The sequence below is a fragment of the Bactrocera neohumeralis genome, chromosome 4 (assembly GCF_024586455.1).
Source record: "Bactrocera neohumeralis isolate Rockhampton chromosome 4, APGP_CSIRO_Bneo_wtdbg2-racon-allhic-juicebox.fasta_v2, whole genome shotgun sequence".
Taxonomy (NCBI): domain Eukaryota; kingdom Metazoa; phylum Arthropoda; class Insecta; order Diptera; family Tephritidae; genus Bactrocera; species Bactrocera neohumeralis.
In genome coordinates, this window is record NC_065921.1 from 67,102,224 (window position 1) to 67,128,727 (window position 26,504).

At 35.9% G+C, this 26,504-nt stretch overlaps 2 protein-coding genes across 2 annotated transcripts in view; both read right to left on the reverse strand.

Moving 5' to 3' along the window:
• LOC126757034 (stomatin-like protein 2, mitochondrial) overlaps positions 1 to 26,504 on the reverse strand; it is a 385,292-nt gene that overhangs the window by 305,821 nt on the left and 52,967 nt on the right. The gene's annotated exons all lie outside the window — the stretch shown is intronic.
• The window catches only part of LOC126755838 (uncharacterized), an 84,034-nt gene continuing 79,689 nt past the window's right edge, over positions 22,160 to 26,504 (reverse strand). The window contains exon 4 of the mRNA XM_050468556.1: positions 22,160 to 23,499. Within this exon, the coding sequence (XP_050324513.1) occupies positions 23,290 to 23,499 (210 nt within the window). The 3' untranslated portion in view covers positions 22,160 to 23,289. The remainder of the gene's footprint in view (positions 23,500 to 26,504) is intronic.

A 26,504-nucleotide genomic window follows, 5' to 3' on the forward strand; every position in this document is an offset into this window, starting at 1 on the left:
TAGGAATACCATTGCAATTACTATTACGATTACTATTTCAATTAGTATAACTATTATGATTACAATAACTAATACGATTACAATTACGATTACGTTGTCGATTATAATTGTAGTAGGTAATTAGACGTATCATAACCTGGGTATTGTGTTTATCTCACCACATATTTGTATAACAATTTGTATAATATTTCAATGATTCCTACTACTATTATGACTACAATTACAATTACTATTACGACTATAATTAAGATTACTGTTACAATTACATTACATTATCACTAAAATTAAAATTACTGTTACAATTACATTACATTATCACTAAAATTAAAATTACCATTACAATTACTATTACGATTATTATTTCAATTACTATAACTATTACGATTACAATTACTATAACTAATACGATTATAATTAGGAATACCATTGCAATTACTATTACGATTACTGTTTCAATTACTATAATTATTATGATTACTATAAATACTACGATTATTATTTAATTACCATTAGGATTATTAAAAAATTATTCACTATAACGATTACAATTATTATTACGATTACTAGTTCAATTATTATAACTGTTGCGATTATAATTTGAATTACCATTATAATTATTATTACGATTACTTTTTCAATTACTATAACTATTATGAATGCAATTAGAATTACGCTTATAATTTGGATTACCATTACAATTACTATCACAAATATTATTACCATTCCCATCACGATTATCATTCAAATTACTATTAGAAATACGATTACTATTACAATTACGCTTAGTCTTACAATTATCATTATTATTACAGTTAAATTTAATACCACAATGTCTTAAAATATAATATTATGTATTCTCAGAAGAGGAATTCTCAAGCAAGTCATTGTCCATTATGTTTCTAGTAGGCGGTTAGTTCCATTATAACTGCTCCATTACCTGTGCATGCCGTTAAAACAACAAAATGTGTTTCCTATTTCTTATAAGTACATGGCAATTACTTTATATGACACAACTTTCTAAACCAGAAAAGCCCTTTTGGACGCAAATTTCCTGTAATTCACACATCATCGAAGACTTCCGGCGAGTAAAGATTCTCCTCATGCCAAATACTGCATAAAAAAGTTATAATAAATTGCTGCTGTTGAGCAGCGCGACCAATAAACTTGCTAAACTCAGTGAACTCATAAAGGCAAGCACGCTTTTAGGCGCACATCATATATAACTTGTTCATATATGTATATATGTATATGGAAACTAAAATAATCAAAAAAGTCGCACACACTTATTTTTTGAGCCGCGCCGCAATCTGTGGCGTTGGCCAAGTCCAAAGTTTTTGGCAAACTTTCTTTGACGACCACAAAAGCGAAAAACAAATTAAAAAAAAAAAACATCAACTTCCAATGTGGACAGCCAATTCCGGCGGTGGCACAACACACGCCCAAAGGAATTTTCGTTGGGAAAAAATAATGCCGGCAATGGAAAAATAAAAATATTTTAAGTAGCAGTAGTAAGCAATTAAAAAGTGCTCATCATGCCGGTGGGTGTGGCCGGCAAGTGACCAGAAAATATTAAATTCACCGAAGAAGCAGCAGCAGAGGACAAAATAAAGAAAAGACGCAAGTAAATTGCGAAAATTTTCGATAATGCGCAAAAGTTGCTTAAAGTTATCGCTAAACTTAAATGGGATTTTATTATCGCCGAGCAGCCGCTGTATTAGTTGGTGTATTAGTTGCCACACTGAAAGTATGTGTGTGTGTGCGATTAGGTTTGCCGGCTGGCTAATATTTTTCGTGCCCGGAAAAGTTTGCTTCCATTCTTGGCGCTGATATCAGCGGACGCGTCACTTGCCACAGCTAAATAAATTTTTCTTCCTCAATATAACTAGAAAAAAGGAAAAAGTCAAGAAAGAAAGACTTCATATAGTATTGGCTAAGAATGAGCAGTTGAAGTGGGGTATTAAAAGTGCTCATAAAAATAAATCCGGGCGTGTCGCTTTCTTTACTGACACTTCCACTCCTCATATTCGCACTCTCATGACGCTTCTTTTCACTCGCGTTGCCGTTAAATACCGTTCTAGGTCTCTCTTACAGCTTTGTGCTCCCTAAATACCATCCCTCGCCGATTAGCATCATTTTTCATTTTGTTAAGCAGTTCGAGCACATTCGTTGCATACTTTGTGGCTGCTCATATTTTGTCTATAGCTTTGCTAACTTTCACCGCACCCACCTTGCCATCGTGCTCTCATTTAGCGTTCTTTTCCATTTCGGTATGCTTTATTTTTGCGCTTTCCTGCGAATCGCCTGCCAACTTGGCACTTTTTAACGTTAATGATGCGATTTCCTCGGCGCTTGTCTCTCATTATTTGGCTTTGTGCCGCTTTTGCTGTCCAACGCCTGTGTGTCACATGCATAAGCCGCGCGTAAGTGGCTGGCATGCGGTTGGTTGTATTTAATGGGATTTCAATGTAAGCTGAAGTGTGGACAATTAAGATATATGCTCACATATACACGCATAAGTATATGAATATGACACGAAGTCTTAAATAGGCATTTGTGTCATAAAATATTTAAGAAAAGTCCTGTGTTTCCTGGCGACGGCGCGAAAAGTCTTCCTTTTGCTTTTTAAATCCTTAGCGTGTGTTAAAAGTAGTTAAAAATGTGAGACAAATCCGTTTTTAAGGGACCAAAATATAATCTGACCCGCTTTGTGATGTACTTTACGAAGTTATCCGATTGTCAAAGCTTAATGATATCGATATCTAGATTCGAACTTCTGTATGATCGTGCAATAGATCGTCTGCTCCATCGTTATCGATTGTGGAATCTCCATCCATCAGCTGGTGTTATGCTTTCACTGCTATTCAGTAGGTTGGAGAACTCTTCCCTCCATAATTTTAGTAAGCTCTGGGGATCAGGAACCAAATAACCTCTGGGTGTTCTAGAATATGCTCCGGTCTTGAAAACTTGTGTTAATCGCCGCATATTTTCGTAGTTCTTTGTATTCACTCGTTTCGGTCTCTCTCTTTGTTTGTCTACAAATATGTCTCGCTTCTCTTTGCAACACTTGGTGTTTTTCCCATCCCGGCAAAGTTGGACAATACTTTTCCGTACATTCTCTATTACTTTTTCAAACTTTCCAAAAATATATATACCTCGTTTCGATTACTTTCCTTTTCTTCTTGTAGTCGCGTTCCCATCGTAATAAAATTTATGTAAGGGTGCCTTTTCTTAAATGCTTATCGGTTTTCAAGTTTCAGAAGACTCCGCTGTGGCCAGGCACCCAAGCAAGTTTAATATGGAAGAAGATTGATGCTACTGCCAGTGAGGTCATGCATTCTTGACTACCCTTGAGCTCACTGTCAGCGAGATCAAGGTCTGTATAGAAGCTCTGCTATTGGAGTGGCTGCATACCTCCTTAAAAGAAGCCGCACTTGGGAGAAGTAAATCTGCTGCTATTTTGATGGCTGCCTTTTCTGCTTGAAAGGCCTGAAACAATAAGTCAAAATTTTTTAATTAAAACCGCAAAAGGAAGAGTTTCCTGTATTCATATCAAGTCTTCTTTGCAAGAGTAGCAGTCTTCGGGGTATGTTCATACTGAATTAATATACGTCGCTTCAAGTGCGATTTTATAATATTAGATTTTAGATAAATTATAGATTTGTTTTTTCGAACCTTCAAGGTTAAAAATATTTCATTAAGTGGTATTTATGTATATTTGAGAAATTTAGTGAAATATTTGTAAGCGCCATTTTCTTTTACATATGGCTCAAGCGGTTCACGACTTCCGTTCTTAGACCAAGTATCCTTAGGCAAAGAGATGAGAGACCGTCTGTTGATGACGACCACGGCACGCGCCTTAAGGATTACGATTTAAGCGAATGCACTTGGAATGTCCGGTCCCTTAATTGGGAAGGCGCCGCTGCTGAGCTGGTTGCTGTCCTCGCAAGATAAAAGCTGTAATCACCGTCGTCCAAGAAATGTGAAAAACGAGTCAAGGACAGAGACTAGTAGGTCCCTGTAACATTTACTAAAGTGGTCATATAAAGGGGCGCAAATTTGGTGTGGCTTTCATGGTGGGAGAGAGACTCCATCGCCGAGTTCTGGCATTCACCCCTGTGGATGAACGTCTAGTCATAATCCGCATTAAAGCAAAGGTCTTCAGGATATCTTTGATTTGCGCTTACGCCCCGAAGGAAGAGAAGGACGATGGGACCAAATTCAAAATCGCGCATGGCGAATTTAACGTCAGGGTGGGTAAAGAAGGTATTTTTGATGCAACTGTCGGCAAATTCAGCCTTAATGATGAAAAATCCCCAAATGAGTTGATGCTGATCGACTTCGCCGCGGCCCGAATTATGGTTGTCTGTAGTACTAGTTTCTAGCATAGGAAAATTTATCAAGCCACCAACCAGATCGATCATGTTGTGATAGACGTAAGACTTGTCTCCTGTGTTCTAGACGTGTGTACGCTCTGAGGTCCTAACATCATCTTGTTGCAGCCAAGATACGCACCCGGCTCTGTGCAGCAAAAAACGCACATCAATAATCACAAGGAAGGTTCGACTTCGAGAAGGTACAATCACAAGAGACAGCCGAACGATTTTCTACTGAATTTGCATTGCCGATCTCTGAGAGCACTCGTCAGAAACTCGGTGTAAGGATACTGTGGGACGACATTTCAAGCTCATTATGTACAGCTGCAAACGAAATTATTGGTTTTTGGAAAAGGCAAAATAACAGTTCGGGAAAATGAGGAGTGTCGACCACAATACGTACTGTGTGAAAAATTAAAGTTCACCGTCAACATTTTGATTGCTTGATTGGGCGAAAATGGTTTTTTCTATGGCTTTTAATAAGATGTCTTTTAAATTTACTATCAATTTCCTCAAAAACCGTATTGTGAGAATTTTGGAACTTCAGAATTTGCTTGGCTTATAGTTCCTAAATTTTATATACTTAATATCGAAGATATTTTGTAAAAATTCACTTTTGTTCGAACCACCTCATGAAACTTGTGGGTAGGTAGATAAAGGGGGGCGGCAGAACACCCTTGGCCCCGGGCGCCCGAAGTTGCAGCTACGCCACTGCCCACGTCACTGTTGACAGTCATAACTTCGAAGTCGTAGATATTTCGTCTATCTTGGAACCAGCATTAACACCAACAACAACGTCAGCCTCGAAATTCAACGCAGAATAACTCTTGCCAACAGGTGCTATTTCAGACTGATTAGGCCATTGAGAAGTGAAGTCCTCTCTCGGCAAAAAAAAAACCAAATTCTACAAGTCACTTATCATTCCCGTCCTGCTATATGGTGCATGAACGATTACAACATCTAATGAGGCGACGTTACGAGGTTTCGAGAGAAAGGTTCTGCGGAAGATTTATGGTCCTTTGTGCATTGGCCACTCGCGGTTAGCGCATTCGATGGAACGATGAACTGTACCAGTTATACGACGACATTGACACAGTTCAGCGAACTTAGAGACAGCGGCTACGCTGGTTATGTCATGTCATCCGTATGGAGGTGCTTATTTGTATTTTGCCATACAAACTGACCTATCGAAATATGTTCTTCAAGTTCTTGTGTGGAGCATTTTTGTATTAGGCAAGGTTTTGTCATGGAAACTGATCTAGAATATTATATCAGCCATCCCAGAGCGGACTACTAAAGCATATAGCTGCCATTAAAACTGGTCGATTATAAACAGAACAAGTAAGGAAGGGCTAAGTTCGGGTGTCCCCGAACATTTTATACTCTCGCATGATAAAGTGATAATCGAGATTTCATTATACGTCATTTACATATTTTTCAAATACCGTATTTTTTTAAAGTTTTATTCCGCTATCATCATTGGTTCCTAATGTATATACTCGTATTATACAGAAAAGGCATCAGATGGAATTCAAAATAGCGTTATATTGGAAGAAGGCGTGGTTATGAACCGATTTCACCCATATTTCGTACATGTCATCAGTGTGTTAAGAAAATATTATATACCGAATTTCATTGAAATCGGTCTAGTAGTTCCTGAGATATGGTTTTTGGTCCATAAGTGGGCGAGGTCACGCCCATTTACAATTTAAAAAAAAGGGTGCAGCTTCCTTCTGCAATTTCTTCCGTAAAATTTAGTGTTTCAGACGATTTTTGGTAGTCGGTTAACGCACTTTTAGTGATTTTGAACATAACCTTTGTATGGGAGGTGGGCGTGGTTATTATCCGATTTCTTCCATTTTTGAACTGTATATGGAAATGCCTGAAGGAAACGACTCTGTAGAGTTTGGTTGACATAGCTATAGTAGTTTCCGAGATATGTACAAAAAACTTAGTTGGGGGCGGGGCCACGCCCACTTTTCCAAAAAAATTGCGTCCAAATATGCCCCTCTCTTAATGCGATCCTTTGTGCCAACTTTCACTTTAATATCTTTATTTATGGCTTAGTTATGACACTTTATAGCTTTTCGGTTTCCGCCATTTTGTGGGCGTGGCAGTTGGCCGATATGGAGCCAAGGAATACGTGTACCAAGTTTCATCATGATCTCAATTTTTACTCAAGTTACAGCTTGCACGGACGGACGGACGGACAGACGGACGGACGGACAGACAGACATCCGGATTTCGACTCTACTCGTCGCCCTGATCACTTTGGTATATATAACCCTATATCTGACTCTTTTAGTTTTAGGACTTACAAACAACCGTTATGTGAACAAAACTATAATACTCTCCTTAGCAACATTGTTGCGAGAGTATAAAAAGATCTTTTTATGGTTTTTTGACGTACAAATACACCTGCGACGGGTATTATAATTTCAGTGTTGTCAAAGTTAACCTTTGTTTGTTTGTCTATCATTTATAGGATCAGCACCTCGGTTACGGTTCTTTGATATGGGATATCAGATCAGGCGAATACGGAGGTTGGTTAATGAGATAAATACGCTTTTTCAACAAAAGCTCGTTAACTTTTTTAGTCTTCATTAAGTTCTTGTGAAACAGCCCACAGACCTTTGTTTTTCGCAAATCTCCATTTACAAAATTCAAAATATCTTTTAACTCGTATTTAATCACTCATTCAACATTCTTGCACTAAAATGTGCATCAATACCATTATTTTCATGAACTATTTCCACCAATTCTGCCCAATTGCTGGCTTCTGGACGGCCGGGACTTTCGTCGTCACTTAATGCCTCACGACATTTGTGGTTAGATTCAGAATTGCGAGTACTCTTTCAGTCAGCATTCCATCAACTGAAACAGTCTCAATAAAAATTTCTAGTTGACATTTGCGTCATGTATTTGTTGTAGCATGACTGCCGTGGACAAATAACAACAAATATATTGTCGAATATATTCGTAAGAAGAATTCAGCGTTTTGTAAAGAAAAAATGATTGAAAAAAGTTGAATCCAATCGAATATGGAGAAAAAGGTGAACACAAATCAAAATGTATTGCCACAACAAATGCCATTAGACTACATTTTTGGCAATGTTTCTGCGTTGATCTACTAGCATTTGAGTCGCGCCTCGCCGCACCGCGTCGCCAGCTTGCGCACCTACGACCCAAGCGCATGCGCGTATTAACCTAAATTCTTAGGCAAAAACCCCGAAAAATCAATTCCAAACACAAGAATCAAACGAATTTTATATTCGCACTTTTTGTTGTTGTAGTTTGTGTTAGTGAGCTGATTGGCCGCAATAAACATGCTGTATGCGATGCGATTATATTTATTGGTGCGATGGTGTATATACACAAGTGTGTGTGTGTGTGTTTGTAATTGCTGTTGCCATTAAGGTTGTTTACACTGCGATCGAACGAGGAATTGTTGCACGCGATTTGTGGCCGCATAATCACCTGTCGTTGTGGGGGCATTTGCCGCGTTGTGTTCGTTGTTGTTGTTAAATTTGTTGCAAGCGTTGATTCTGAAGCGAGTGCTCGTTGTTGTTGCGGTCTTCATGCTGCTGCTTGTCGTGGCGTGTTTTAAAAGATCACCAACAAGCAGCAGCAGAAACTGCTACAACAAAAACAAGGAAAAACAACGGAAAAAATTCGTTTAGTAACAACAAGAAGCCAGCATTAAAACGATGGCATAACCTGAAGTGCAACAACAGACCTACAACATAAATCGGCAATTCGGTTAAGAGAGCAATCAGTGACAGAACAATTGCAACTGCAACCGCTGGTGGCGCTGCAGTGCGGCAGCAACACTTGCAATTGTGGTAAAAATGAACGCAGCGCAAATATGTATATGGGCATGCAGCTATTGGGCGCAGAAGAAGCGGCCAGACTTGCCGACGGACCGTAAAATGAGAAATAAATCGAAAAAGGCGTAACACAACAATAACAACAATAATAACAATAAAAATGCGAACAATACTCTCGCAAAAATTATTTCATTAGAATATTTTTCACCGTATTTGTGTAAAGTTTTATTCCGAATTGTTCCTAATGTTTACGTATTTACGGCAGATGAATTCAAAATACTTTATATTGGAAGAAGCGTGGTTTGAAATTTCAGCCATATTTCGTACATGTCATCAGAGGTGTTAAGCATTATATCCATTTATTGCATAAAAGTATTTAAAAATTTTCAATTTTTAAAAAAAGCCATGGGGCAGCTTCCTTCTGCCACTTCTTCCGTAAAATTTAGTGTTTTTTGTTAGTCTGTTAACGCACTTTTAGTGATTTTGAACATAACCTTTGTATGGGAGGTGGGCGTGGTTATTATCCGATTTCTTCCATTTTTGAACTGTATATGGAAATACCTGAAGAAAATACCGAGATATGTACAAAAAACCTGAAATTTTGGTGAAGATATCTAATGCGATCCTTTGTGCCAAATTTCACTTTAATATCTTTATTTATGGCTTAGTTATGACACTTTAAAAGTTTTCGGTTTCCGCCATTTTGTGTTACAGTTACAGCTTGCACGGACGGACGGACAGACGGACGGACGGACGGACAGACGGACGGACGGACGGACAGACGGACGGACGGACGGACAGAGATCCGGATTTCAACTCTACTCGTCACCCTGATCACTTTGGTATATATAACCCTATATCTGACTCTTTTAGTTTTAGGACGTACAAACAACCGTTATGTGAACAAAACTATAATACTCTCCTTAGCAACATTGTTGCGAGAGTATAAAAATTACAGAAACAGGAAAAAAATGAACTTCGGCTGTACTGAAGCTTTAATACCCTTCAGAGGTGCATTTTCCATAGCATAAAAGTATTTAAAAATATTATTTTCTTGATTCTGTTTTGATCCGAAGACTTTTTTCGGAAGTCGCAACTTTGCTTTAGGCAATACCGCCTGAAATTTCGGTAAAGATATCTCGCAAAATAAAAAAGTTTTCCATGCAAAGACATTATTTTGATCGTTAAGTTTGTATGGCAGCTATATGTTATAGTTGTGCGATTTGAACAATTTGAGCGGATATTAAAACTATGTCTTAGTTAATAATTTGTGCCAAATTTTCTTTAAGATATCTTGTCAAATAAAAAAGTTTTTCATACGAGGGATTGAGTTTGATCGATTAGCTTATGATATCTATTCCGACAAACGAGCAGCTTTTGAAGAGAAAAGAACGTGTGGGAATTTTAGATCAGCATCTCAAAATCTAAGGGACCTATATACAGAGAGACAGATGGACGCACATATAGATGGAAAGACAGCTGGACATGGCTAAATCCAGTTAGCTCTTCACCCAGATAATTCATAAATATTTGTTATAGGTTCTCCAACGTTTTTTCAGTGGGTTACAAATTTCATCAGAAAGTAAGCATACCCTGTTCAGGGTATAAATAAAAAACAATAATAAAGTAACAGCGGCGCACCCCTCAAATGAGTGAATTAAAATGCAACATTGCAAATCAGCTACTTTTGTCTTTCGTTTTTATTTATTATGGATTTAATAGAATCAATTCGGCACCGGCAAAAGTAATGAAAAATTAAAAGTAGGGGCGCACTAAATTCGCACGTAACCAAACATTATATTAAGTGTATAAAGTGTACAGTGGTGTTATTCAAAGATTAGCCCATCTTTCTGGCAGTGCCCGGATTCCATTCCAAAAGAAATGTCCGATGTGAATCGTATTGCAGTGAGGGCATTCCTATCGATCGAAACAAAAGGTCGTCAGAAGGCGCAAAACTTCAAAGCCGCTGTTTTTCAAATATTTTTGTACTCGTCTTGCAATATGAGGTCGAGAGTTGTTATGATGGAAAATTATTGCCTCGTTTCTAGTCGTGAATTCTGGGCGCTTTTCGAGAATCGCTCGCTTCAGTTTGATGAGTTGTTGTTGGTTACGTTTCTCATTTCTGGTTTTCTATGGTTTTCAAAGCTCATAATACAACACGTCCTTCAGATCCAACCAAATACAGAGCATTACCTTGGCGTCATGGATATTCGGTTTTGCCGCTGATTTTTCTGTTTGCCCAGGTTTCACATATGATTTTTTGGGTTTAGGGTTGTCGTAATGAAACATGAACGAGTAATGAGCCACGGAAAGACGCAAAACTTTCTGTCATCTAACAAACTGTCATCATGTTCGTCACTTGGCTCCCATGTCACTGTTGAAAGTCATAACTTCGAGGACGTAGAGAATTTCGTCTATCTTGGAACCAGCATTAACACGAAGAACAATGTTAGCTTCGAAATCCAACGCAAAATAACTCTTGTCAACTAGTGTTACTTCGGACTGAGTAGACAATTGAGAAGTAAAATCCTCACGCGACGAACAAAGGCCAAATTCTATAAGTCACCCATCATACCCGTTCTGCCATAGGGTGAAGATGGCATGGACAATGACAACATCTGATGAGCCGGCGTTACGAGTGTTCTGCGGAAGATTTATGGTCCTTTGCGCGTTGGCCACGGCGAATATCGCATTGGATGGAACGATGTGCTGTATGAGATATACGACAACATTGACATAGTTCAGCAAATTAAGAGACAGCGGTTACGCTGGCTAGGTCATGTTGTCCGAATGGACGAAAATACTCCAGCCCTGAAAGTATTCGACACAATACCCGCCGGGGGAAGCAGAGAAAGAGGAAAACCTCCACTCCATTGGGAGGACCAGGTGGAGAAGGACCTGGCTTCGCTTGGAATATCCAATTGGCGCCACGTAGCGAAAAGAAGAAACGACTGGCGCGCTGCTGTTAACTCGGCTATAACCGCGTAAGCGGTTTCTACGCCCAAAAAGAAGAAGAAGAAGGTCTAATACGAAGCACTTCAGGAATGCTCATTGATATAATAGATACTGGTCAGGTGCGCTGCTTTACCTAATTGCCACTTAACAAAAAGAGGGTCTTAGCAGTTTCTGAGGGTTGAAATCTGAAAGTCTGATATGACGAAGAGCTACTGATTTTGCAAAAAATATGTCATATGGCGGAAATGAAACTAAATTAAAGTAGTTTTAGAGAAGGGTTTGAGGAAGCCAATTCTTTGAACCTTTTGGTTACGACCTATTTAACATAAAGTTTTGTGACCGTGTTTTCATTAATTTTGCCCTGAGATAGGCACTGAATCATATCAGGTTCGGGCTGCTCAAAAGTGGGTGATTTGGAGTCAAACTTCGGCGTCTTCTTCTCTTGCGGTTATGTATTTGTGCGTATATCTCAATTATATAGAACGTGAATTTGGAACACTTGGAGTGACCTGAGTTGCTTGGATAAAATTCAAGTCGGTAGATGCTCGACCCTACCTATACCAAATGATTTACAAATTGATCTCTTATAAATATAATGATTGTATAACATTTTTGCATGAGCAGAGTAGGTCTTTTCTAGGACCCGTTGGCAACCAAGTAAATTCAATCCATTTTTTTTACTATCGAATTCTTTTCGAAAAATATTGTCCGTAGGTATAAAATACAATCATCATACTCCAAATTATTTACCTGCTTCATACAAATACGTCCATCCAAACATACTCACCAAGCACGTCTACCACAATGCATTTCGATTCTGGGAAAACAGGTGCAGCTATCAGGTGCTACATGTTATCTGGTCGTTCAGCAAACGCTCCAGTGTGGAAGCGGAAACAGTTCGGGCATACATACTAGCATAGACTGCTCATTCCAGCTCATACACCAGTGCCTCATGACAACGCGAGCAAGAGACGCCAAAAGCCAGACACTCATTTGCATTTTTTGGGTTACGGAAAATTTTTGGCGAGTCACATTTGTAATTGCTCGCAAGTATGACTGAGTTTGGTGTGGCAATGAAGCGCACTAAAGTTGGAGTTGGGATGGCAGCTGACTTGACGGCTTGGAGACACTGTGACGGTGGTAACATATACAAACTTACGGGTTTAATGCACATTCCGCGGCATGAGGTAGACACTTGTAGTCTTTGTGATTGTTCAATTATGACATTATCATTTTAGTTGCGTTAAATTATAGCAGAAGATGACTGAACTGGAATGCAGAATTTGTCTGATCTTCGATTAAGATGTTGGGGTACATAATGTTTAAGGTCGGCGCTTTTATTTGAAGTTGTAAGGACAGGAAGTTGAAAGTTTTGAATGTTTTAATATTTGAATAAAGTTATGATTTAAATAAAAGAGTTATTTTGATTAAATCGAATCAGGCTTTAAGCTTAAGACGTTGAAATTTTATTGATTATTATTTTTGAGATAATATGCGTCTTTTTCTGGTTCTTAAAATAATTCGAATGTTCTCCAATCCTATATTTTGATGTATACTCTTTTAAAGCATGTTCATTCTGCATTGCTTCTTCCCGAAAATTTTGTCAAAAATTCGACTCACAGCGTTTCGCAACCACCGTATTCAACTGATTTGACTCCGTGCAACTGCTCGCTATTAGCCAACTCGAAAAAACAATGAGGGGACGCCAATTGAGAAGATAAAAATTGAATAGAATAGACCTGGAAGGCTTTACAGAGAAAAAAAATATTCTGACTCTGTCGCCGAGTTCATGAGCTTTAATTTCAGCCATAAAGTAGTCGATTATAATGGCGTGATAATGATCAGCATTGACGGTTACGTTCTCAACGGTATTATTTTTGAAGAAATATGAACCGATGATTACACCGGCTCACAAACCATACCAAACCGTTATTTTGCTGCATGAAATGACAGCTTTTGAATCTCTTCAGGTTGTGCTTTGTCCCTGTCGCTTGGGAAGATCGAGCGGCTTTAGTTCTTGCACAAGCTGTATTTTGTACGCTTTTAATTTAATATCTTATCTTAATTTGTCGTTCCATACGTCAGTTGCTGCGAACGGCGCCGAGGCGACTCTCCATAGCAGGCAGTGAAACGGTCTTCAGCTGCGACTGCTAAATTTTCTTCACTTCGTGCTGAACGTGGTCTATTCAGCCGAATATTATCCAATAATGAATGCTGCCTCTCAATATGGGTGATGGTGATGCGAATAGTACGCACAGTACGTTATGTTATGTTTAATTGAATTAACAATTGTGAGTTTAATCGAAACACATTCTTTTCTGAAATTTCATGAGAGCTTGAATCGATTCTCGCGTGATCTGTCAAAAGAAAAGGCTATTGAAAAAAGTACCTCTACTTGGATTGTCCGTTAAAATTCACATTTTCCTGCTTTTAAAGGAACTTACCAGTCGGGTAATATTGTGGGAGACTAATACACTTTGGAATGTGGATGTAAAAGGATATATTCTAGCTCAAATCAGATATTAATATAGGAAAGCAAGCATACAAAATTAACAAATAGGCATGTGCGCATAAAAATAAAACATTTTTGGTGCAAATAATAATGAAGCGGATTATTGGAGCCGACTTTAACTCAGCGCCGAGCAAACGATTTAACAAGGATAAATGATGTTGAGCCTGGCAGGCGAGCAGACAGCCCAAGTAATTGGCTACAACAAGGATTTGCGTGAGACAGCCAAACAAAGCGAATGTCGAGGAGCGGCAAGGGAAGGCAAGCAGGCAGTGAAATGGACAGATGCGAGTGCATGTGAAGGGAATATGTGTGTATGGGCACTTTAAATGTAACACATATATGTACATGTATGTGTGTGACTTTGCAGCCGTTTTTCGCTGGTATGACAAAAGAGCCAAGCTGAAGTAATAACTACAAGCAAAAGCATAGAAAGGCATAAAAAGAAAGGCTGAGAAAGGAGTTAAATTGATTACAAAAGATATTTGTATGCAAATTAGACAGGCAAAGCGACGCAGGCGAACGAAGAAAGACATGAGAATAAGAAAAATTACACATACAAGAAAATGTGTGGAAGCGGCGTGAGTGTGCGTTGGCGACTTAAGCAAATGAGGCGTGTGAGTATGCGTATAAGAAAGCGCCGTTATATATACATATAGCACACGTATATACATATATAATATGAATATGTGAGTATGTGTGCAAGAAAACGGCATTCAAGCAAGCGACAGCAACATTGTCCTATCTGTCTACCCACTTTGTATTCATATCCACACACATGTCTGTGTGTGTGTGTGTGTGTGTGTGCATTAATTTTGGTTCACTCGCCAGCAAATCCCTACGATTTTTTGCGTAAGTCCATGTGTGACGCGTGGGCGTATACGTGAAATTGATTTATGATAAGCGAAAGGATACTAAATACATACATACTAACAGATAGCTGCGCGTTCGATGACTGTGCCATCGCCCGCCCTCTGCGCCGCTTTTGTTCAACACCTCTTTGAACCCCGCTTCGCTTGTAATTTATTTTATTCCACATACCGTTGTTTGTGAGCGCATTGAGTTCTCTCTTCTGTTCTCTTCACTCCACTTTAATTTACTTTATTTCTTATTTTGCCTATTCCTTTTTCCTGCTCATTTCATTTTGGTACAGCATCGTATGAAATCTGATTTTTTGCCTGATGAGCAGAAAAAGGTGACTGCGCCTTCGGAAAACTATCAGTCAAAGTTTGCGAAAAACTTTTAGTGTTAAGATTTATGATGCTGAGTATTAAAAAGGAATGACTGGATGGTTGATTGGGCGCAGCTAATTTGATTGTGCTATGTAAATGGAAGCGAGGTCACCCGTTTCGGTTAAGCTGAAGTCGGAACTAGTTTTTGCGACTACTTTAAAAGCTCTGTCTTCGGATTCTGAAACATATCTTATCTACAGCTACGGGATGTCTGGCTAAAAATTCTGTTTGGCTAATGACACAAACAACAAAGTCAGCGTCGAAATCTAACGCAGAATAACTCTTGCCAACAGGTGCTACTTCGGACTGAGTAGACAATTGAGAACTAAAGTTCTCTTTCGATAATTTAATTCTACAAGTCACTCATCATAACCGTCCTGCTATATGCTGCGGAGGCATGGACGATGAAAACATCTGAAGAGTCGACGTTACGACGTGTTCGACGCAGTAACCGCCGGGGTAAGTAGAGGTAGAATAAAGAACTGGTTTGTAGTAAATATCAGATTGAGGTTCAGTTTAATTTGAGCTGAATGATTTGTCATACAGGAATTCAACACTCTATGCGAACTTTAAGAACGACTTGATATCTAATTTCGATACTTCACCTAATTCCTTGAGCATCAAAGCAACTAGATTCTTAAGTCGACTTGTAGATAGTGCTGGATAGAAGCAAAGAATGTTCTTTCATGATTAATTCCCTGCACTTTCTAAGCATATCGTCGTTATTAACGCCCATACGGCTTGCTTGTAATACTAACTGTGAATCAATAGCTTGTTTCTAATATCAAGCTCTAAACAATAAATTCCGTCTTTGTAGATGTTCTAAGATTCGCTGGCAAGTCGCATGTTTCTGTGCCATCCAACCTCTTCTCGTGTGACTTGAAACCTTCCCTCCCAAATAAATCTTGCGGGTATGTGCTTCACTAATCCTCTGCTTTTTGAGCTTTGCCCTGCTATGTAGTCTCCATGGAGCTATCCTCCGTCTAGACATGCTGTGTTTCCAAGAGATGCTTGTCTCTAATATAAGGTCCAGAATTTGTTTAGTTCGTAGTACAATTCGACCAGTTTTTAGTGACAAGGTAGGTGTGAGCCGGCGCGTTGTTATAGTAGATTTTTTTTCACCAAATAGGGTCGTTTTTATCGGGGTTCGGCGCCGAATCTATTTAGTAATTCGACAAAGTAGTGGCTTGTGATCGTGTTACCCTTCTCCATGCAGTGGATTTAGTTCCCAAAAAAAAAATTTGTTATCACTACTTCGGAGCAAGTTTGTCAGTTGAAGTCCACTGTTTCCACTATTCTTCTGTCTCTCTGTGTATCAGAAGAAACGACGCCGTTAGGAAGGGGTTACCGTATACCGCATCCAAAGTCTCTTTGATTTCTCTACGAGGTGTCCTTTAGAAAGTATTCATCCAATCTTTGATCGATATTGCGTTGACAACAAGATTAAGAGACCGATTCGATTAAACATTTGATACTAGCTGTCTTCGTTATTTTCTTGGTTTTTGGTTGTGATAAACAGATGATCAAAAGATCAGATGAGAGTTAAGTGTATGTGTTTGCTCTCGCCAAATGCGTGCATCATTTAATTTTACTATGATTTGTAAACATTAGAATTAATGTCCTTCGGATTTGTTATCAAATTTTATGTAGAGATATTCCGTGCATTGTAGGTATGTCTACGATCGTATACGTTCAGCTGCTTTGAGCTAAATATGCACTGTTATTGAATATGTACAACGCCTGTCTCGAAGTCGGAATATTCCTGAACCCTGCAAAAACAACGGCTGATGCTAATCTGTAAGGGAAAAGAAGATCTCAACTTGCCATCAGCATATTGTCCATTATGCATGCTTGATACTGCTGGAAAGCTTTATGAAAGGCTACTTAAACCCAGACTCGAAGCGGCTATCAACGAAGCTGAAGGACTCTCCTCTAGACAACACGGCTTTAGATACGGCAGATCAAATCTAGGAGCTATAAAATGCGTCATTGAAATTGTAGAAGGCATAAATGCAAAAGAATAGTGTTGCTGGCGATTTTAGATGTCTAAAACACCTTAAACTGCGCTATATGGGTGGATATGATCGACGTTTTCGAAAAAAGCATTAAAATCCTCGACTACCTCTGCGCTGTGGTACCTTAGTAACAGAAAACTACTGCCACGTGAGGAGCAACACAATGATCCATTCTAGGCCCAGATATGTGGAACATCAGCTACGACACTATACTAAAACACGAAATGCCAGACGAATCGTACTTAGTTGGCTACGCGGACGACATTACAGCAGTAATTACAGCACGAGACACAGAAGAAGCGCGAAGAAAGCATGGATCAACTCACACAACCTCCAGATCGCCGCGGAAAAAGCAGAACTACTACTGCTAACAAATAAGCACATATCCCTCGAAATAAGTGTGTAAACGACTACAGATATTCCTAGGACACAGAAAGTAGTAAACTATCTGCGCGTAAGACTGGACCCCAGACGAACCTTCTGGGTACAAATCTAGCACGCCGCGGGAAAGGCAACGTAAATCAGCTCCCAACTTAGCATACTAATGGTCAACGTAGAGGGTCCCAGCCAAGAAAAGAGAAAGCTTCTAACGTCGACGACAATCAGCGTCCTATTATACGGAGCTGAGTTTGGGCAGTTGTGCTGAAAAGGGGAAACTGGCGTAAGGTTGTGGCTAGATGGCAACGGCAAAGAAAGATAAAATAACAACATGGTAAACAAGATGAGCTAGTGAGAGTCGCGGCAGTTGGATAGCCAGCCTAATAAGAGACCTAAACTCATGGACAAACCGGAAATTTGGAGAAGTCGACTTGTACACAACCCAGCTGTTATCCAGCCACTGATACTCCACAAAGTACATCTACAAAATGGAAAAAGTCAAAAAGCCGTCATACCTATACAACGACAGGACAGAAGACTACGCTGAACACAGATTCTTTGAATGTATGCGATGGCAACGGGAGCGCACCGCCGTTGAAAAGCTGGTTGGCCCAATAATCGCGAACAATTTAAACAGCGTCACGCGGGAGAATGTAGCAAACTAGGGGATAATCCAGAAATCCGCACAATTTTGCTACGCAGCAACAAGCGGGATCTGACGCAGGTGCGTAAATGTAAAGCTCTCAAGGCGAAAAATGGAACGCCACCCTGAAGTAAGGTAAAGGTGGTTCCAGTATGGTTGATGGTTCTTTATAGATGGCTTTTTAGTAAAATGCAAGTGGCACATACAGCTGCTGTGACAACAGCACTGATGATGCGGAAGACATTTTCCACCCTCGCAAAAAAATGTACTATCGATATGTTTATCCACGTAGGAAAGGCCATATGCATTGCACACAAATATTTTTTTAATTTTCTATTGAATCAGGAAATTGTTCGTGTATTAGTATACTCAATTAAACGTTGTGGCTTTAAGAAGGAATTGTATAATTTTTAATATTTTGCCTCATACCCGAACCCGTAATTTTGTTCGAAAAAATAATAATTTAATAAATTTAAATTTAAATATGCGTTTTAAGCTGTATAAAGAAAACAACAATAACACATTTTTTACTACAAATAACGACTTTTTGTAAAATTTTATTTTGATTTGCACATGATCTGAGTTTTGTTTAAACTCATGCACTAACAAATACATATGTATAAATATACAAATATATATATATAAGTAATGTGAGATTATATTTTAATAAAATTATATTAACAATATTAATTATTTATATAGGTATTATTGCACATGGAAATTACCCGTGAAGATCAGAATTGCTGAAAAATGTTTAAATTATTAAAATAAAAAAAAATTAAAAATTTAGTAAAATAAAAAAATATTTAATTGAGCTATATTAATTATAAAACAATCAATAAAAAAGAAAATTGCAATTTTGCAGAAACTTTTGGAACTGAAAAATTAAATACATTTTTTGTTTCTTAAAGTCTAACAAATTATTGTAGTTTTTCCAACAATTATTGAAGAGCAATATATTAAAAAATTGAAATTTACCAAGAAGGCAGAAGAAGCAAATATTGAATGATACTTTTTTTAAATAAAAATGTTTAAATGTTAGAAAAAATATAGATATAAAAACGATTAGTTTGACGTTATTTAAAATTGTAATCTAAAATTTGGATTTCATAAGCTATTACAACAACTTGAAAATTAATTTTTGTTTTAACAGTGAGAAATACTATTTTAATTTTGTAGCTGTTTGATGCACAATATTTCGTTTAGTCCAAATTTCGCAGCAGAAACAATTTAGCTAATTATTATAAATATATAAAAATACTAAAAATTAATACTAAGCATATAAATAAATTTTAAAAAGATAAAAATAAAGATTTAATTCAATGGAGCTGAATTATTTTCTCATATTTGTACGAAAAATATTAAGACGATTTCAATAAAACTTTGAGATAAATTTATAGCTTAAAAATATTTATGAATTTTTTTTAAATGACCGAAAGAATTTGCAATTTAAAAGTAAAAAAAAAATAAAAAATTAGTAATATTTTAAAAAATATATAAATTTTGTTTGACCTTAATTAAATTGGTTTCATTACTTGGAATTAGCAAATAAAATGAAACTGAAGGACTGAATTTTGCCAAATAAAAAAATTATAATTTAAGTTGAAAAGAAAAAAATATTTGTTTTGCTATTTCTTCTCAACATAATTCAATATTAATTAATTATTTAATTAATTTATAAATTTAATTTAATTTAAAATTAACAAAAAAAAAGATTAACTAAAAAGTATATTTAACATATAATAATTTAGTGTTCAATTAACGTTTAAAAATTACTATGTTAAGCATAAATTTAATTACGAAAAATTTATTTTTAATTTAATTAAATATACAAAATTATAATTTAAGTCGAAAAGAAAACATAATAATTGTTTTCAATTTAGAATTGAACATTAATTAATTCTTTAATTAGTTGAAATTAACAGCACAAAAAAAAAAACAAAGAAATACATTCAATATTTTATAATTTAGTGTTCAATTAATATTTGAAAATTACTATATTAAGCATAAATTTAATTCTTTTTAATTTTGAAAAAATAATTTTTAATTTAATAAAATAAATAATATACATTTGAAGTCGATAAGACAAAAAAATTGTTACTTTGCTATTTCATTTCAATAAAATTCAACATTAATTAATTAATTAATAAATTTAATTAGTTGAAAATAACAAAACAAAAACAAATTACTAAAATTAATTTTCATATTTAATATTAATTAATATTTAAATTTCTTTGCAACGTATAAATTTCCTTTTTTAATTTAGAAAACTTAATTTTTTTAATTTAATTCAATAAAAAAATTTAACTTTAAGTCAAAGTGAAAAATAATTGTTTTTACGTTATTATTGCATTACAATAAAATGAAAAATTAATTAACTTCTTAAATTTCAAAAATTAATTAACTTCTTAATTTTTAAAACCAATTTCTTTAATTAACTAAAATTTAGATTTGTTTCATTGAAAAATATATGTAATAATCGAAATTGTACAATTTCTCCATAACAAAACCGTTTTTACAGTTAATTAACAAAAAATCGAATTTACACCAAATTAAGGCAGATAATTTGATTATTGCTATTTTTGTTTTTATACCGCTCGCCAACTTCTGCCCGCGCTGACTTATATTCGCTCATTCATTTGTTGTCAACTTTATTCACTTTATAATTGAATTTGGTATTATTGCATTTTAATTGAATTTTCGTAATTTCTGTTCGGTTAATAGCTTGCAGAGAAGACATGAGCAATGTTGCAACCACAAAAAGGTGAAAAAGTAACAAAACAAAAAACACAGGCACACTCTGAGAGTGTTGAAATATAGCGAGCAAATTCATTAATGGCGCAGTGAAAATAATTAGTGAGAATGAAGAAGCAAATAAACAGTTATTTTGTGGACTGTATGAAGTTGAATTTTTTGTTGCAAAAGTAATTTTTATTGCAAATAATTTTTGCTCATAATTTGTTTTGTATTAATTAAATGTGATCGAATGAATCAAAAATGTATTTTAAATTATAATGACGAGCATAAAAACATTTAGCAGAATTGCGAAGGCGGTTAACTGTTTGTTAATGTTGTGGGTTAATTGGTATATTTTTGAAAAAAATTATGTTTTGCTTTTAATGTTATTTAAATATTTTACGATACGGTACGGTTCGAGATATAGTATTTTTTTGTTGGAAAAAATAAGTGTTATGAATTCAAAAGCAGTAAAAATTAAGAAAATGCAAGGAAAATATTCATTTCTGTTTAATTTTAAATATTTACCACTACTTTTTAAAAAATTATAAAAAATCAAAAAATAATAAAATATTTTATTTACAATTGAAAAGACGTTAAACTAATTTTGAAATCATAAAAATTAATTTTTTTAATATATTGATTTTTGTGAAAGGAAAATTAAATCTAAAAAGAAAAAATGAAGGAAAATTAAGATCTTTGAATTTTTTTTAAATTCTGAAATGAAAACATTAATTATTCATTCATTAATTGTTTAAAGAATTTATTAAAAAAATTAAAAAAAAAATTAAGGAAAATTAAGTTTTTGATTTAGTTTTGAATGAAAAAAATTAATAATTCTTTAAATCATGTTTTAAAGAAATCAGTAGAGAAAAAATTGAACAAAAAGTTAAGGAAAATTAATCATTGGAATTTTTATTTTAATCGTGTGTAAAAATTATTAAATAGTAAAAGTTTTGAAAAAAGGAAATTTAAGATTTCGGAATTTTTGTATTAATTAATTTAAAGTAATTAAATAGAGATAATTTTGAAAAAAAAATAAGGAAAATTAAGATTTTGAATTTTTTGGTTTTTAACTTTAAATATAAAACGTGAATAATTCATTAAATCATTTTTTAAAATATTTAAATAAAGAAAACTTCGAAAAAAAATTAACGAAAATTAAGATTTTGGAAATTTTGTTTTAATTTTAAATATAAAACATGAATAATTCATTAAATTATTTTGAAAATATTTAAATAAAGAAAATTTTGAAAAAAATTAAGGAAAATTAAGTTTTTGGATTTTTTGGTTTTTAATTTTAAATAAAAAACATGAATAATTCATTAAATAATTTTTTAAACAATTAAATAAAGAAAATTTTGAAAAATTAAGCAATCTTAATGATTGTGGAATTTTTTTGTAAAACCTTTAAAAAAAGTTTAAATAAAAAAATTAAGGAAATTAAGGGTTCTATTTTGTTTTTATTTTCAAATTTTTGCTTCTAAATAAAAAAATTTTATTCTCTGCAAATTTCATAACAATTAAATCAAATTAAAAAAAATACTTAAATTACGCAAATTTACACTTTAGAGCGGGTCGATTTTTTCTATAAAATCGCGTATTCAGGAAAAGGTGTACGGACCATTCTGAACAATTTTGCCTAAGAAACTCTGGGTCTAAAACCGGTCTCGACCCACAAATTTTTAAGGTGAAGTGTAAAAAATCTGAATAATCAGTTGTACGGGTGATATGTGATATAGTTGTGCGATCTGGCCGATTTGTACAAATGATCAATAGAATATCAAAATGCACCTGCGTACTTAATTTCATTCGGATATCTCAAAAACTGACGAACAAATTTGTATAATCCCTAAAAAGCTCGTCTTAAAAATCGCTGACTCGAAAGCAGCTTTAGCCCCGTAGTCTCTTAGGCAAATTTGTTCCCAATGAACATTAGAATATTTCTCACCTACTCAATTTTCCTGTTCCTGCTTCCTGTAAATCGACCCCCTCTAATAAACATGTACTATAAATATAATTCTTTTCCAGCTACATATAACAATAATATTAAACAAAAACAATAAAAACAGCAGAATCGAAATTTTGTTCAAAATCAATGACTGAGCGCCTTTAAACAAAACACTAATATTAGCACTAAGTATCGATGCCAAATTATTGCATTGTTGGCACCCGGCTGAATTGCAATAATATTATGTGGCTGCAAGAAAAAGTAAATAATAAGCCACACACACACACATACATACGTGTTGTTGTAGCTGGCCGACACGCAAACGCAATCGAATTGAGCCGTGAAACCGCGATGCCAATCAGTGAATGTTGTGGCGCCGTTTTTGTGGCCACTGTGTGCTGTTGTTGTGCTTGTTGTTGCAGCTGGCGTTGTTGACACCACTGCAACCAAATTCTGATTTTTTCTTTGGAAAATCGCTGCTTTTTTGTTTACCAACTTTTATACGTATTCCGATTGCTCGACACCGCATCGCCGCGCTCTAACTTCACACCCTATATTTTTGGCTTTCATAGTGCTGAAATTGGCTTAAATTGACTGGGTTGCTTGCTTGTTTGTTTGTATGTGTGTGTGTGTGCGTGTGTGACTGTTGGGCGTTTGGCGCGCAGCCGACTCAGTGTCCCGTCTCGAAGCTGACATCCGCATGGAATCCCGTATCGTCTGCATGATAAATGACATTCTGTATGCGTCCGTCCGGCAATAAAATGTGATATTGACCGCGCGTCACACCATCCAAATCACGATTCTGTTTGTGGCCAAAATCATTGCCGGTATTAAAATCACGTATGCGATAGCCGAATGCATACTTTGCGGCGTATTGCAGCTGCAATGAGACAAGCAGAGAGTGTGTGTGTGAGAGAGAGGTAGAGATACAGATATTAAAACTATGTAAGAGTGAGTGGGTGCGTTGCCTCCACTCACTGAGCGCACACCAGAGAATAAACAAAAATTATTTTTTAACGAATAAAGTTGAAAGCGTTAAAAATATATACATATGTATGTATGTATGTATGTACACATGTGTTTGTTTGTGTGTGTGTGTGAGCTGAAAAGTCAGTGAATGAAAAAATATGCGCCAAAAATCAAATTGAGATAGCAGTATTCATTGGTTATGATTTATAAACAAGTATGTGTACATACACTTTGTTGTATATACATACATACAAATGTACATAAGTATGAAAAGTTCCGTTTGTGACAAATTGAAAAATGAAAAATGATTTTTTGAAAAATCATTGTTCGTAAATTTTAACAGCATTATTTATGTATATACATACATATATGTTCATATGTATGTATAGAGTATGTCTGAGTGTATAATATACAAGAAAGAAGGATAATTGTAGCTGTAATATCCTTCCCAAATAAAATGTTTCCATGCAAGAACTTGATTTTCATCTTTAGTTTCTTTGTCGCTATATGCTATAGTTATCCGATCTGAAAATTGTTCTAAGAGATTATACTGCTGTCGCAGACAATACAGGGTTCGGCACTCGAAGTGTAACCAACTTCAGACCGTTCGCCCAGCTGTCGCACTGAAATCAGCTGTTTATAAATTTGCTGAATTTGTAATCAAAAGGCTGCAACGTCACGTGAGGTGGTTCGGAAACTGAAGAAGCGACTTGAGCGAAATCCACGACGAAGTGCCAATCAACTGGCTAAAGAACTAAAAATATCCGACCGCAGCATCCGACGCATATTGAAAAATGAGCTCAAGGTGAAGCTTTACAAGTTCCAAAAGGCTCATGATCTCACACCGAAGCAGCAACAAGTAAGACTTGAGAGGGCGAAGCAGTTGCTTTGCTTGGCCGAAAGCAATCAAATTCGAAACATTGTATTTTCTGACGAAAAAATTTTTCCAATTGAGCGATTCGTAAACTCTCAAAACGATAGGGTTTACTTGAACGACCGTTCAACCGAGAATTTAAGTCATCGGTTGGCCACCAAGAGGCAGCACCCGCCACAAATAATGGTTTGGGCCGCTGTCACCGCAGATGGGTGCTCTCCAATTGTTTTCATCGAGGCTGGCGTCAAAGTAAATGCGACATATTATCGGAAAAGTGTTCTGGAGGCTGCTTTGAAGCCGTGGGCAAACAAACATTTCGGTCGCAAGCCATGAACGTTTCAACAAAACTCAGCACCGTCTCACAAAGTGCGAGTGAACCAAGAATGAAAAACAACGTTCCGAACTTCATTACGACCACACATTGGCTTTCGAATTCACCAGGTGCGAATCCAATGGATTACTCTCTCTGGGCTATTTTGGAGAGCAAGGTCCGAAGTAAAAAATACACCAGTCTCGAGATGCTGAAGAAAGCCATTGTCCGTGAGTGGGCCAAAATACCGGCAAGTCACATTCGGGCAGCTTGCGATTCGTTTTTTGACCATCTCAAGACCATAGTTAGGTGGTCATATCGAGCAAAAAGTGAATTGGTCCTGAATTTATGATTATTTTCTGATATTTTGTACTTTAAAATAAATAAAAATAATTTTCCAAACTGAATTTATGGCTTTTTTATCACTTCGAGTGCCAGATCCTGTAAGTTATGTCAAATTTCGTGAAGAGATTTCAGTTTTCCATCCAAGAACTTGAGCTTGATGGTTGAGTTTATATGGCAGCTATATGCCATAGTTGCCTGATCTGAACAGTTCCAAAATTAGGGCGGCACCTTAGATAATAATCTGTATCAAGTTTCGTGAATATACTTTTTCAAATTAAAAAGTTTTTATACAGGGACTTGAGCTTGATCGTTCAGTTCGTATAAGAGTTCTATGCTATAGTTGTCCAATACCGCTGAATACGAAAAAAGGGCAGCTTTTTTTTCAGATCGATATCTCAAAAATTGAGGGAATAATTCGCATATATACAGACAGACATGGACCTAATCAGTTTAGCTCGTTATACATACACTTTAAGGGTCTCAGAGTACAAAATTAAATACATCGTATGAGTATATTAGGGTGGGCGAAAAATAATTTCAAATTTTCAATTTTTAAATATTTTCGTGTGATACCGTGAAAATATTGTCGGAAATTACGAACAAAAATTCTGGTAAAGTTTGATTTCTTAATATTAAACTAGATTGGGATTTAATTTTCCCATAACCCATACTCAGGAATATTTTATTATTTTGTTATTCTTAGTTTGTTTTTGCCTCATCTATAGGTAAAGTAGTAAGTTGAGGTAATGTTGAGAACAATGCTCTTAAAAACCGTTCTCCAATTCAAGAGAATGATAGACAGGTAAATAAAAAACCTGACGATTTATACTTCAGATAAGATCCGGTAATACATACATTGTCACTTTAAATATAACTTATGTGTGCTAAATATCAAAGCACAGTAGCCGGTTCTAGTCTTCAATGCGACGTTTCACCATCACATCCTAATTTTTGTGGATTCGGCTATGATTTTGAGTCAATTCCAGTTCAGACTTTCTATTCGACTAGTCAAGCGCTTGTTAGTTTAGGTTAGGTTAAAGTCGATTGAAGATCCAGAGATCGCATTTCGACTTATAAGTTAGCAAAACGCTTCGTAACCAATACAAAATGGTTCGGGTATTTAAATTCTATTCTCACCAGTTCGGTAGGATTTATGAAAGACTCCAAAGTGTCTAAGTTTTAATCTTGCTCAGGCGAGACAAACAAAAAGAAAATGTTGAAATATTTCTTCTAAGTTTTCTTCCACTGATTACAAGATATCTTACGATCGCTCCAAAAGAATTTTATGACAGGTCATGTATCGATGGTAGTTCAGCATTGCCCAAGCCGCCAGAAAGATGAGCTATCCTTACTAGGACTTCAACCTATAAAAAAAAACATCGAAAGC